General features: G+C 45.0%; 1 protein-coding gene across 4 annotated transcripts in view; it reads left to right on the top strand.

Moving 5' to 3' along the window:
* Positions 1-15100, top strand: part of LOC147431039 (MBOAT (membrane bound O-acyl transferase) family protein) — a 152155-nt gene that overhangs the window by 13950 nt on the left and 123105 nt on the right. For all 4 annotated transcript variants that reach the window (XR_015185668.1, XR_015185669.1, XR_015185667.1 and 1 more), the window contains exon 3: positions 10275-10456. Coding sequence is in view for 1 of the 4 variants with exons in the window: in XM_086493585.1 (XP_086349711.1) it covers positions 10275-10456 (182 nt within the window). In the remaining 3 variants the exon portion in view is untranslated. The remainder of the gene's footprint in view (positions 1-10274; positions 10457-15100) is intronic.

Below are 15100 nucleotides of genomic sequence, written 5' to 3'. Positions count from 1 at the left end.
AAAATGACGAAATTGCCTGTGCAGAACTGCGTGTTGTGGAAACGGAGGTCGAAATGAGCTCGAATCAGAAATGAGCCCGAAATATTTGTTGATCTGCGAACGCTCGCCACACCTCACTGTAATCGGAGAAAGTGAGCAGGCGTGTGCTGGAGCAGCTGGCAACTAAGCCTGGGATGACGTTACCTGCTCTGATACCAATTGTTGGAATTAGGGTTGTAGAGAAATGCACAGAGCTTGGAGAAGACGAAGGAACCTCAAGGCACACAATAGAGAGTGTGTTACTTAGTGTGCTTTGGAAAGATAGATAGCCCTAGAGTGATGGACGTATATACAATGCTCGAGGGAAAAAACCTCCTAAAGAGGGAAAAAATGCCCCGGTGGTCCTAGTGTGTTCATACACATCACTACCACAAGTATATGGTAATAGAGGCCGAGAAATGGATAGATGTCGCTAAGAAAGGGAAAGGGAAAGAAACCACATCCGTCCCCACTCCTACAATCATCAACATGACTCTAGAAGAAGAGCAGCGAAGGAAAACTAGAGCCTTGCATATAAGAATAACCGGTCTAAAAGACCAAGATGATGTGGAAGGAGAAGTCGAAGAACTTCTCCGCATGATGAATAATGAGGCTACTCATACAAAGGCATGGAGGGTAGGGAAGAAGACACAAGGCAATGGGGAGACTTCAAAAGGGAGAGCTTTAATCATCTGTTTCCCATCCATGGAGGCAAAGGACTTCTTGAAGAAGCGCCCGACACTAAAGAAAATGGGTATATTTCTTGGAGATAACCTCACTCTCACACAGCTTGCGCATATGAGAGAGGTAATGCCAGAGATTCAAGCGGCAAGGGAGAAGGGAAAGACGGCCTTCTACAGAGATGGCCGGGTGGTGAGTGTAGAGCGGCGCTCCACATGACGGTGCGAGACCCATGGGACCACACTGAATGTTGCCACCTGGAATTATAATGGATCTATGCGCCTTGATGTGGATGCTTTTGAGGATAGTTTTATGGGAAGAGACATCGTCTTCTACTCTGAGACACATCAGGCCCCGGGGCAATCTATGCCTCACATTAGTGGATATAGATGGAAGATAGCCTGTAGACAGGAGACACAATCAGAGCACAGAGGGCGGGGCTCAGGAGGAGTGGCAGTGTTATTCAGGGAGGAGTTGCAACCATTGATACATATAGCCAGTAAGGATGAGCAAGCTAGGTACATGTGGGTGAGATTGAGAGCAGAGACAGGTAGATATCTTTACATTGCTATTTGCTACTTTCCCCCGAGTACGTCAGTTTATGCACCACCCAGAGGACAGTCCCCCTTCTCTATTTTGGATAATGACGTATGGGGGTTCTCTAGAGATGGTGACATCATCATTCTAGGGGATTGCAATGCTAGGATTGCCCATCATCGGACAATATTTTATGATACTTCAGAGGAGATGCTGAGAGAGTTGGATGTTGCAGAGACGGGCCTATCTAGACTATCACAGGATGGAGAACACACTGGGTATGGACAACACCTGATAGACATGGGGACTGCCCCTGGATTGGCCATCTTGAATGGCCTACAGAGATTTCCCGTTGCGGGGGGTTTTACATTCTTTCCACACAGACATGGAGCCAGCACAGTGGATTATGTCATGGAACAGCCGACCCTCATCTCTAGTATCCAAGATCTCATGGTTGGACCCAGACTTGTTGGTGTGGCAGTGGACCATGCTCTTGTGTTGTTGATCATCTCTTTTTAGTTTAGTGTAGCACACACGCTACGGGCAGCAGCCCCTACTCGCTACACCTTCACTCGGGAGACGGACTCTGTATACATAGATGGGATCTACAGACGCCTGTGCACAGAGGAGCCAGGGTGACCTCTGGAGGAGCTTACTACTATACTGACACAGACACAGACACTACATGATGCAGCAGCAGAGGCATACCCACATACCCAGCCTGAGCAGAGACGCCGTTCGGGGAGCATGCCCGAGAACAGTTGGTATGATGAGGAATGCAGGGACGCTAGAGCTAGACTTCAGAGGGAGGTGCTTTTGGGGGACATCACTCATAGACAGTCACAGATTGACTTCCGACGCCTAGTGCGGTGGAAGAAGAGGGCATTTTTGGCTCGCCTAGAGCAGGATCTATACCAGCTATTCTTGAGTCAGGACTCACGTGAGGCATGGCGGCTCTTTCATGAGCACTCCCTACCCCTGCCATCACTTCGACAGAGGCCTGGGGCCAGTATGCATCATCTTTGTACACAGTTCCTGAGCAGCCCCCCCTTCTCGACTCCCCCGATCCATGCCCACACACATGTGCTTTTTTCACCGCTGAGATGGTGAGGAAGGCCATTGACAGGATGAGGACTGGGAGAGCATATGATCATGATGGCTTAGTGGCTGAGCATTTCACGCATGCCAGAGATTTACTAGCAGAACTTCTAACAGTTATGTTTAACCGTGCCATGTGTGAGGGCTTGCCTGATACTTGGAGCCTATCTACTATTGTACCTATCTTCAAGTCGGGAGACCCTATGGAGCCTGGGAATTATCGCACTATCATGATTGGACACACATTGGCACGGTTGTACACATCTATTCTTGAGCAGCAGCTGAGTAGATGGGCAAAGAGGGAGGGGATACGCGCAGCCGGGCAGGCAGGTTTCAGGAGGGGTTTTTCTACTCTTGACCATATCTTGACACTCAGAGCCATCATTGAGGAGGGTAGATCGCGTGGGAGACGGATCTATTGTAGCTTTGTGGATTTCCGCAAAGCATTTGACACAGTGCCCATAGCTAGATTGATGCGCAGATTACAGCAGATGGGAGTACCCACAGAGCTCATTTGGGGGGTCATGGCATTATACAGGTCAGTAGTGGGGCATGTACCAGCAGAGGCCAGGACATGCCCCCTGTGTGACATCGAGCCTGAGACAGAGTTGCACTACACATGCCACTGCCCCGTCTACTACGAGATACGAAGCCGCTTCCATTGCTTGTTCAGAGAGGGCTTTGGACCATTCTCTAGAGTCATGCGGTACGAGGATCAGAGATGCTTGGGTTTGTTTTTGCTCGAGCTGCGCATACACACAGAGAGCCTGATGAGAGGAGAGACTAGCCAGTCTCAGAGACAGATCACAGACTTCTTTAGAGCTGCCACTGGACACCCAGAGGAGTTACTACCACAGCAGAGCTCGCCGCCTTACACCAGAGGCACATTGATCGACCGAGCGACTGAGTTGGGGAGATCTAGACGCCCACGATTGTGGAGAACTACACAGCATCGACGGAGGCTGCATCAGAGGATTCGGATCACTTTGGCTCGACATGCACGACGCCCGGTCAGACTACTGACCATGGAGGAGATTGATGAGATCCGTCAGCGATCGATGCTGGATCTCCTGTGATCTAGCTATCCCAGCTAGCTGTTTAGCTACTTAGTTCACACCTAGCAGTTTAGGATTCCATAGTATTTTATTTTGTCATTTTGTCATTCTGTCATTTTGTCATCTTGTTACTCTTGTTACTCTGACTTTGTATCAGATCCACCACATTGTAACTTTCTGGTCTCATAGGTCACTTTGGCCTTTTGAAGACGTTAATATAACATTTCATTTCATTTCATCTCTCTCTCTCTCTCTCTCTCTCTCTCTCTCTCTCTCTCTCTCTCTCTCTCTCTCTCTCTCTCTCTGCTGACGCGCGCATCTGCTGCCTGCTGCTGCTGCTGACGCGCGCGCAGGTCAGGTCCTTCTCCCTCAGGCGCAAGCCAATGCTTGTTGCTCGCGCGCAGGCCAATGTCTGCTTCTCGCGCGCAGGTTGTCTCATTTTCAATAGTAGAGCATCCCTCTCTTCATGTATGAGTGAGGCCGTCAATCAGCGAGTCTCAAGAAGTGGCCTATCAGTACGATCATCACCAATACGCACAATGGCGAACACGAAAGAAAAACTAGCTACTCCACCCAAAACAGAAACAGGTACATGTACAACTACAAGTACAGGGACAAGTACAGGTACAGGGAAAAACACAGGTACAATCACAAGAATGGACGGTCCGGTTGTATGCTCTATGCAAGACATATGGTGTCTCATTACATCTATGCAAGAAATGATGATGAGGCAGAGTGAGGACATTAAGAAACTTGCTCTCAAAAACCAGGAGTTAGAGCACACAATCAAGATGCAGGACCTGAAAATCACGCAACAAGAAGAGAAATTTCAAGCATTACAAGACACTTTAAACAAGCAGGTAACTATCCAAGAGGAGAAGCTTGCAAATGTATGTGACGCACAACAAAATGTACTTGGGCATGCAAACTCATGGGCAAATGTAGTAAGGAATGGCCATGCGAATTCACATGCTATATCACATGCGACAGATAGGTATGTAAATGTGGATGAGATAGAATACCATGAACGTGAGAAACGCAATATGAACATTGTGATTCGTGGCGTACCCGAATCTGACAATGAAAAAGTGCTCACATTGAACACGGATGTAACAGATATCATCACAGACAAGTTTGGAATGCAAGACGTTGTCGTATACGGGGCACACCGTGTGGGCAAAAAAAGAGCCGAGGGCAATCGTGTGATTGTATGCACATTGTTAGATGCGCGTAAACGAACCATCATCCTTGAGAATGCACGGATTTTCTTGAAAGATAGCACAATCTACATTAGTGAGGACAGGACGCCCATGCAACAAAAAGAATGGAGACAGTCATATGAAGAACGCATAAAGAAGAACGCATCCCCTAATACAGGGACATCACAGGAGGCATGACAGGTAGGGACCCATGGGATCACAGATATACACGTAACAAGTTGGAATTGTCGGGGTTTCCCCTGGCACAAAGGAGATGGTCTGCAAGAAGTTTTGCCTAAAGCAGATGTACTTTTTTTGCTTGAAACATGGGAACATGATGCATGCCGTATCCCTTGCATTGAGGGATATATGACACAATCCATATGGATGCCAAGTATGAAAATGAGGGGTCAAGGCGGGGTTGCAGTGATGTACAAGGAGGAATTGCACAAGGTGATCAAAATAAGCAAGGTTGATGAATATAAAAGATATATCTGGATCAAAATTGAGACAAAGGATAAGCCAATATTCCTTGCTGGATGCTACATACCGCATAGAGAGTCATCATTCTATAATGCCTTCAAAATAGACAAAGGAGATCCTTTTGGAGAATTGTATGCAGATATTGAAACCTACACACAAGAGGGCATAGTCATGCTTATGGGAGACTTGAATGCTCGTATAGCACACACTCAAATGCAAGTTGTGGATTTCACACTACATCCTGCCAATAAGGAGGGATATGACACCCCCGATCCTATGTGGGAGAGGTGCTCTCATGACCAAATAACAAATCCACAAGGATCAGCCTTGATTAGCATGATGAACTCCATGCAAATGTTAGTCATAAATGGATCGCGGAAATTTGCAAACTCGGGTAAATACACATGCTACACGGCCAATAAAGGGATGAGCACCATTGACTACATGTTGGTTAGTTACGATGGATCACACATAATACATGATTTTGCGGTGGGAGAACGATCCCCAAACTCGGACCACACACCCATTCACGTATGGTTACGAGTACCCACACAAAGGAAGGAACAAATAGCAGTAGAGCCGACTTGGTCATACAAAATGCAAATAGAAAAGAAAAAGGAATATGCGACTTTTCTTGATAGCATACTCATGGTGCATGACATGCCCTGCACTGTTGAAGACACGTGGCTAATTTTCAAACAAGCAATAATCACAACCCTTGAAGTTGTAATGGGTAGAGCTCGCAAACAGAAGAAAGATGCAAAAGGCATGCCACATAATTCATGGTTTGATGAAGAATGTAAGGCAGCCAAACACAAGTTGAGAATGACACTCAAGTCAGAGGAGGAATGGACACCTTTAGTCAAAGAATATAATGCACTCCTACGAAAGAAAAGAAGAAGATATGAGCTGGAAAAAGAACAAAAAGAGATCAAGCATTTCAAAGAGAACCCGAAAGGGGCATGGCGGAAAATGAAAGGGAAACGATTGGATATCATGGGAGACATCAGCCAAGAAGACATGTATGCTTATGTGGAACAACTTTATGTACACAAAGATGCTAAGGAAATGATTGGAAATCAGGCTGAGTTGCAAACGAAAGAACCCTTGACTATCAAGGCAACTCTAAAAGGTATACAAAAGCTTGAGAATGGGAAAGCACTAGACACCAATAACATGAGCTCGGAAATGCTGAAATGGTCAAGCAAGGTGGCCAAGGAATGGATCCATAGACTCCTAAATCAAGCAGCCACGCAAGATCTACCCGCAGATTGGCAAGAAATGGATTAAGGCCTTATTCAAAAGTGGGGACAGAAATCAGCCACAAAACTATCGCACTATTATGGTTGGTTCATGCATGGCAAAACTCTTGGTTAGCATTTTGGAAAAAGAGATTAGTGTATGGGCTGAATGTAATGACAAACGTGCAATTGGTCAAGCAGGCTTTAGATGTCAATACAACACTATAGATCACCTCATGTCGCTCAGAGTATTGATGGAAGAAAGCCGATTGAAGGGAAAAACTTTCTATTGTTGTTTTGTGGACTTCAAAAAAGCGTTCGACACAGTTTGCAGAGATGGTTTGTGGAAAAGAATGGAAAACATTGGAGTACCGATACACCTTAGAGCGGCGGTGGCTCGTCTCTACAAAAAGGTGAGATGCATGTTGAAAATGCAAACGGGTTTCTCCCAAGAGTTCGAAAGTAACATGGGAGTGAAACAAGGCTGCCCTCTGTCCCCAACACTTTTTGGATTACGCATAGATCAACTTGAGGACTTCATACAACAAGCACTCGCACAAGAAGAAGATAGACCAAGTATTGGAGCTTTCATACTTTGGCTTCTCATATATGCGGATGATGTAGTCCTTTTTGCATATAACCTCAGGTCATTACAAAGATCAATGGATGCCGTGCATGCTTTCGGTGAAGCTACGGGCTTAGCTGTCAATGTGAAAAAGACGAAGATTATGTCCATAAGAACACACAAAATAGAAAAGTAGCCCAAGGTGATGTACCTAGACCAAGCAATCGAAGTGGTGGATAGTTTTAAATATTTGGGAGTGGATATTCCTTCCAATCATGCATGGGGAAGTTGTGTAAGAAGCAGACTTGATGCGGGCAAGGCCAAATACTACCAATTTGAGAATACGTGTACACAAAGCAATATCCGAAGATGGGAGATCAAAGCAATGGTATTTGAAACATGCGTAGTACAGACCATACTACACGGGGTGGAAGTTTGGGGTGCTAGCATATCGGCCAGTACATGGAACGAAATAGAAAAGATACAAAAGAAGTTCTTATGTAGACATCTTGGGGTCAAAACGACGACACCATACTCCGTGATGATGTTGGAAACAGGCAACAGGCCATTAGAAATGAAAGCATTGCAGAGAATGTACAAATACATTATGAAAGTGAAGAAGATGTCTCCCAATAGAATACCACAAGTGGCATGGGGAGTCGGTTGTGCACCACAAAAAACCAACAAGAGCAAAATCCTCTCCTCAAGTCTGGTACGAGATGGTTTGCAAGATGGAATGTGGAAGCATATGTAGACATGCCTATCGAAGAAGGAAAAGAAGGAGATTATATGCTGAATTTTGAGCTGATAGCGCTAGACAGTCTCCACAACAAATGGAAGACAGCTACACACAGATCTAATTTTGAATACTATTGCAAACATGTACACACAAAGTATTGGGAGGCATACAAAATGTCAGAAACACAAGTTCACATTAGAACTCCTATGTGTCATCGAGCAAGAAGAGCCATCACTATGATGCGTATGAGAGCTCACAGGCTGAAAGTAGAGACAGGAGGATGGCTGAAAATTGATGCAAGCCAAAGAGAATGCACCCAATGCAGTTTACAAAAGATCGAGGATGAGACACATGTGACTCTAAAATGCCCCGCATACACCGACATTGAAACCGGCCCGTAGGGCGGTAGGCGTTGGCTTTCACCCGAAATTCTTTACTTTAGACACACACACAGAGCACTTTGCAAAGGAGACCTGTAATGGGAATTAACACTTAATCACACACACGGCTCGGAAGCTAGAATGCTCCGAGCAGACGCCGACAACCTGTAGGCCCCAAAATTGGCGCCCCTTTCGGTATTTCTTTATTTTTTAGGAGGGTAAAGTACAAAGAAGAGTCCTGGGAATCCTTTGACTGTATCCCACTAGATACTACCTATTTTGGCCAAATTTCGGCAGCATAACAGCCCCTAAACTTGCGCGAAACCAATTCCCCTGCTGGAACTCGCTTCTACTGGCGTATACCCTCTGATTCCTGCCCAAAAACAGTAAATTCAGCACGCTGTATTTACTGGTTTTTGCCCTGTTTTCAGCCCCAAACAGTCCCCTCACTGTCCTCTGCCAATGGGGCACTATTCCCAATGGTTCTGGCATCCATATGGCTAAAAAACAGTCAATTTACAGCGCATACACAACGCTGAAAACGCACCTGTATGGTGAGGTTATGACCCTCACCGGTGCCTGCTTTGGAGTAGCAGTTAGCTACCCCTGTTCCTGCTCAAGGAGGCTCTTGCCTCAGCACAAAAGCATGAAACCACACAGCTGTACATCAGTCAAATGAAGAGCCGTCTTGTGGGGCATCACATAACTGCACGTAGGGGAGAGAAAGAGCAGTGTGTATTGTGCAGGGCATCACTCCTAGCACCACATTGTACATGAGAGGGAAAGGAAGCACTCCATAGCTCTTAACCTGTGAACACTCTCAATGAAGCATCCCCCTCAGCATAAATCGAGCGCCCTCTCTTCTGCCCCTTAAGCTGTAATGCATCTGCGAACAAATAGATGCAAAAAGGAGAAGATTTCCATGGCTGCCAAAACCTGCGTATCGCTGAAAACGCAGCAAATCAGCCCTGTAAACACGCATCTGATGCCTTCCAATGCTGAAAATGAGCTCCTTGAACCTAGGCAAAGTCATGGGAAGCTCAAAAATGGAGAGAAATGGCTGAAAATCAAAGTTAACAGCCTCCAAAACTGCTCCCAAAAGTTAGTTACGGTTTCTATTCTCCCCCACTTGGTAAATTGACCAAAAGTGCCACTTGGCACTCATACATGCAATTTCTCCGCATTGGGCTTCCTGCTTAAAAATCTCTCAAATGGTGCATCAGTTGACTTTGCAGCAAAGTAATAAAATGTTCTCTTGGTCATACCGAAGGTAATGACGCGAACACATTTCACGGCCCAAAATAGCAATTCCCTAATTTTTAGGAGATGCTTCCGTCGGGCTCGCGCTGGTCTTCTGACCATCTATCCTCATTTGGACCGCATCCAAAAGTGCAATATGGCCCAACTGTCGGATACTTTCTGTTGGTGATCCCACCTTGACTTTATGCCTTTATTGAGTTCACTTCCTAGTATCCACCAACTTGCTAAGTGCGACGGGGGGACCTACATGATCTTGCTCTGAGCCTAGACATCCTCTTACTTTACAAATTCCAGTACCGACCAACTTCCCGTCTGCGGGTGAAACTACCGTTCACATTGGCCATACAATGTCCGACCATTTGCAACTTCAAAAAGAGGGTCTCGAAAATTAAACAAAAATCATTGGAAAGAAACCAACAACTAAGGTTAGCAGTTGCCACGTCCTCGTGACAGACATACGTGTTGATTTTCAGCAGCTTACAAGGGGATGCACTATTCTTGAGGAATTGCTCTCTAAAACCGACCCATCTCCTACAGCTCTAGGCATACACCTAGCCAGTATTCTAGAACATCACGCACTACTCATGGAAAAGGCAAAGGGTGCTACACACCACACACCCCTTGCAAGGGGAGTTTGCTTAGAGTTTTCGAGGGTCCCATGGGTCATTTTGGCCCCCCGAGGACGTAAATATCAAATCAAATCTCTCTCTCTCTCTCTCTCTCTCTCTCTCTCTCTCTCTCTCTTTGTGTGGGTAGCCAAGAAGAAGATAAAGACAAACATTCATGAAGAAGGAGAGAAGGTGGTAACAACATACAAAAGGGGGAAAACTGGGGCAGGGGCAACACAAATGCAACGACAAAACATGATTTATTTACTTGGGGGGGGGCGCCAACAGCAATGCCGGGTAGAGGAGATTATCGTATGGCTTTTAATTCGCTTTTAAATTTTTCTTCTTTTTGGGGATTGAATACAATATTTTGAAGCTCCTTACATATTATTCAAATTTTTTTGATGTAGGATGTGTCTGATAGCCAATGGCGTAGCTTCCGTGAAAATTTACCATTGTTGGCTCTGGTCATGGCTTCTTTCATACTTATCAATACTACAACACGAAGTCTTTTTTCGCTACAAGGAAAGGGGACTGCACGCATGTGGCTTGTGTCTTCATTGGTTTTTATATTTTACCTACATGGGGCATGGTGAGTGAATGAATTTTTTTTTGTGATTTTATTTTTTTCAAGTGAAATGAATTGATGTAAGGTTTTTGCTTGAATAACTGAAGTTAATTTAAGTTTTGACTGCTGCGTTCTTCTCTCCTCTTTGTAGCTAATTGTTGTATTCATAGTAGTTTCTGTGCAAAAGAATTGTTCCGGTAGGACTGCCATATCTAGGAGTTTTTCTTTAATTAAATTATGCTGTTCAAGTCATGAAATACTTTTTGAACATGTCTAGCTCGTTTTTGCTGCTTTTTTTTGCATGTATATTTCGAGTTTTAACATGCCTTTTCCAAAAAAAGCTGATACAATGAAGCGTTCTGTTATTGAGGTTAAGATGCTGTTATCCTAAAACATGTTTGCACTTTCAATTGTTCGAGAAGAAAGTCAAAAGGCTCCAACCATGCAAGAGATGCACATTTTGCAAGCACCCCTTCTCAGATCCTGGGGCTCTCTGCATCCTAGACCAGGCTCATTGATGACGATAGGCTACTCCCAATGTTTTTGAGATGCAGCAGTGTTTTTGGCTTTACACTCTGCGATCTCTTCTCCTAGAGCTAGCCTTGGCGTTTTGTTGCAGTTTCATCGTGAGACGACTCCCCTCACAGCTCTCCTAGGGTTTTGCCTTTCAATAGTGTTTTTTTCTGCAGCTGCGTTTGGGAGTTGGGCTGCATTTTTTTTTAGCAAGGGGCCAATGCTATGTTGTTTCTATCTGGGTGTAGCCGATCTACCTCCTCCTTCCTAGTAAGGCATCTGGTCCCTTGACCGGCCGAGATATGATGTTTTAGCACTTTTCTGTAGGTGTTACGATGCTGTTTTTTCTCTGTTTTCAGCTCTCTGACGGCAATGCACACAGAGGTTTACCCTTCTTGGACCCTTTGCACAGCTTCGGTATGGATCGAGAGCCTACAAGCGTGCTGAAATTCACATTGTCCTGAACTTTAGAGAGGATCTTTGATCTCTACTTGGACAAGTTAATTGCCTCGATCTACAGACTAGAGTGTGACTTTAGTTCTTCGGTGTCCTTTGGGAAGTTTACCCACTGTTAGATGCGGGAGACTAGGTATGATACCATTGCAGCCAGAGCTGCTTGGATATTGGCTTAGATGGACGTGTAGTATGGTGTTCACAAATTTAACCGTGCCACTTTGGATGATGCATCACGGATGTTGAGCGTCTAATGATAATCGACGCCCACACAGGAACTTCTCCGGTGATTGATCTTTTAATAGTGCCCGCGCTTTCAACGCAATTGTAGAAAAATCAAGGCCCCTTTTCTGGGTCTCAATCTTCTAGATAACACTCCTTCCGGCCGCTGTTTTTTGGACAAGCAGACACTTCTACACAGGATCTTCTTTAGGACAATCCTCAGGAAATAATCGGAATTGAGAACGATCTCGACCAAAGTGTCGAAGAAATGATAGCCGTGATTTCAGGCGCGATGCTTCATCTGGGCAGCAAAGCCTCTTCATCAGCTCCCTCCACCTCGCAATCAAGCTGTCTAGGACTATCTACAATTTGTTCTGGCCTGTACGGGTGGTATGAGTGCCCGAAGCGTCATAACCCCTCCAATACTCGGCATCCACCATGGAATAATCAGGATATGCGGCGTACTGATCTACCATATCCTCGAAGCTTTGATGATGTATCGTGGAAATAGCCAAAACCATGCATTTGCCACTAAATTCTTCTGTCCCTTATCATGGACTATCTGGTAGTGTAACTATGACAAGATGCTAGCCCACCTCATCTGCTTTCGCGAAAGCTGCTTCTGCGACAAGAAGTAGCGTAAACTCTGATGATCTGTAAAGACTGTAAAGTCGGCTCTGAGTAGATAATATCGCCATTGTGTAAGAGCAGGGATAAGTGCCAAAAGCTCTTTTTCATAAATTTGTGCAACCAACTCAGGACGTAAAGACATCCTGCTCTCGTAAGCTATGACATGACCTTCTTGTTCCGGTTGTCAACTTTTCCTTTAGAGTCTGAGAGGTTGCAATCTCCGACTGTCCCCAAGTAGAAGGAACCCCTTTCTGAATCAACACATGCAAAGGAGAAGCTATCTTTGCAAATTCACGAATGAACCGCCGATAATATGGGCACAAGCCCAAAAAGCTTCGAACTTTATGAACATACTTCAAATCAGGCCAATCACGAATAGTCTCAACTTTGGTTGGATCCATCTTTACCCTTCTGCTGAGACGATGTGTCCCAAGAAATGTATCTCAGGTAAGAAAAATCCGTTCTTTTTCGCATTTATAACTAATTTATGGTTCCACAGTGCTTGGAAAACATGCAACAGGCGGTGTCTGTGTTCTGCTTCATTCTTCGAGAAGATGATAACGTTGTCAAAGAAAGTACCCACAAATGATCATTACTCTCTGAAAATCCTATCCGTCATGCGGTTGAATGTAGCCGGAGCATTTGTAAGACTAAAAGGCATCACCAAGTATTCATACAAACCAAAATTCGTCTTGAAAGCTGTAGACGTCTTCTGAGCAATTCAGATCCGATGATAACCACTCTTCAGATGAATTCGGCAAGTAGAACCCTGAAGTTTGTTGAGTATATCATCGATCCTCGGAATAGGGAAATTTGTTCTGGTTCATTATTTCTTCATGTTGGGCTTGGCTAGGTCGGTAAGATGGCCGGTTCGATGATGCACTATCGGGAATCAAATCAATCGTGTGATCTTTAGGACGTGATGGAGGCAACTTGCTTGGTAAGTCCTCAAAGGATCAGTCATCCTTAGCTTGCAGAAAATTTTGTCGTTCCTTTTTCTAGGTTTGACATATTCGACCTTTAATCATCATTTAGTTCTTTCAAAAAAATCGGGTAAACAAAAAAATTGGATTTCATCAAGTGAGACGGACTCGCCTTTCAGTTTTCCATTAAGTACAATCTCTTTGTCCTTCTCATTCTCCAAGATGGCGTTCACTGCCCTATAATCGACCACGACATTGTTCTTGAGGAACCAAGGGATTCCTCGGAGGATGTCACACCCTTCCAAAGGCATGATGTGAAAGTCCTCATGTCCTAAATACCCTTGACAATGCAAACATAGTTTGCTAATGATAGGTGGAATGGCAACATCCTGTCCGTGTTCTGCTAGCCTCGGTCTGTGGCCCGATTTTCTTGGGCGTAATTCCAAATCGAGCCGCCAATTCGGTTGAAATTGGCCTTGGCTTCTCCATCAAAGAAGATAAGGGTTTTATGAAAGAAGATAAGGGTTTCCTGGTCTCGCACTTTGTCCCATGTTGTGCAAAGTTTGGTATTTTCGTTCATCTAATCAAGGTCGGCGGTCATTTGGTACCAATCCTGCTTTTGTCTTTCCTTTTCTACCATGCTCGATTGCTACTATGTAACTCTTTGGCTTGTCTTCTGGTGGTCCTCTGGTTCATCTTCTTTTCAAGAGTTCTGTCCAGCTCTTTCTGCGAGTACAGGCTCGGCTTGTCTGCACTCAGGTGTCCTTTCAACTTTCCTCTTGACTTGAGACGAGAATCAATGACCTCACGCCATCTCGAGTAAATCTCATTAATCGGGTAATCCTTGAAGTGTTTCGCAAATCTTGGGTCTTTGGAGTACTTGATCAATCTTTTCACACATGTGTCAACTTGGAGTTGACGTTTGTACTCTGCTCTGGCAAACTTCTCCACCAAAAATTTGTCCAAATCTTCATTCTTTTCTTCAATTTCTTCACCGGATTTCAACTTTTCTTTGCCTACCCACTAGAGGTGTTTTTTTGTCAGATTCTTGCGAGAACCCATGTGTAATCTGGGGTTCTTTATGGCTTATGCTCTGTAAGATAGAGCGATGAAGATGGGAGCGCGCCTGATGCGCGATGTACGAAGGGTGGGAGTTCCTAATAGGCCCGGGGTGGGGACACAGAGATTCTTCCACACAACCACCTGCGTGTGTTGCAAAAAGGATCGGATCCTCCATAGAAGAAGAATCTTTCTAAGCTCTGATACTCCAAGCGTGAAATCAATAGCAACACACGAACAGAAACTTCAAAATCATTGAACTTTAATAGAGAGGGAGAGAGAGTCGAGTGACGGCTCGACGGAGTTCCGTGCCCAGAGGTATTGGCCCCAAAGTCTGGAGACTGGCGCCCATTTCGGTATTTCTTTATCATTCATCATCGCAAAGTACAACTCTCGAGGGGCCTTTGCTCTCAGAGTCTGCGTCCAGATGCTCTACAGAGTAAGGCCCCAAGGGCTCTTTTATTCTTACAAGGGATGCCCAAAAGCAGAGCCCCAAAACATTCAGTTCAAAAGCACTAAATTCAAAAGCATCTGCTCTCAAAAGCTGCCAGCGTGAATCGTGGAAATCCGTAAACTTGCCATGTGGCACGACCATCACAAAACGTGGAACCGTGCGGTATGCCATGTCAGCTGTTTAGTGCAATTCGTGGGCAGTCCGTATAGCTCTGCCAGGTCAGCATTACTTGTGATTTTCTTCTTTTCTCTTTTTCTTTTGCCTATGTGTCCCTTGGGCCATATCGGACGGGGCCCCATAAGTTGGGAACAACTTATAAATTAGTCATTTTATCCATCTGGTCATGCCACGTCATCATTTTGTGACACCCTACGCGAGCAGATATCAACAGAAGCTTCTCATGTGCAAAAAATT

Source organism: Adiantum capillus-veneris, chromosome 21 (assembly GCF_014529385.1).
Source record: "Adiantum capillus-veneris isolate H3 chromosome 21, ASM1452938v2, whole genome shotgun sequence".
NCBI classification, from domain to species: domain Eukaryota; kingdom Viridiplantae; phylum Streptophyta; class Polypodiopsida; order Polypodiales; family Pteridaceae; genus Adiantum; species Adiantum capillus-veneris.
Note: the sequence above shows the minus strand (reverse complement) of the source record. Positions and strands in the feature narration are given on the sequence as shown.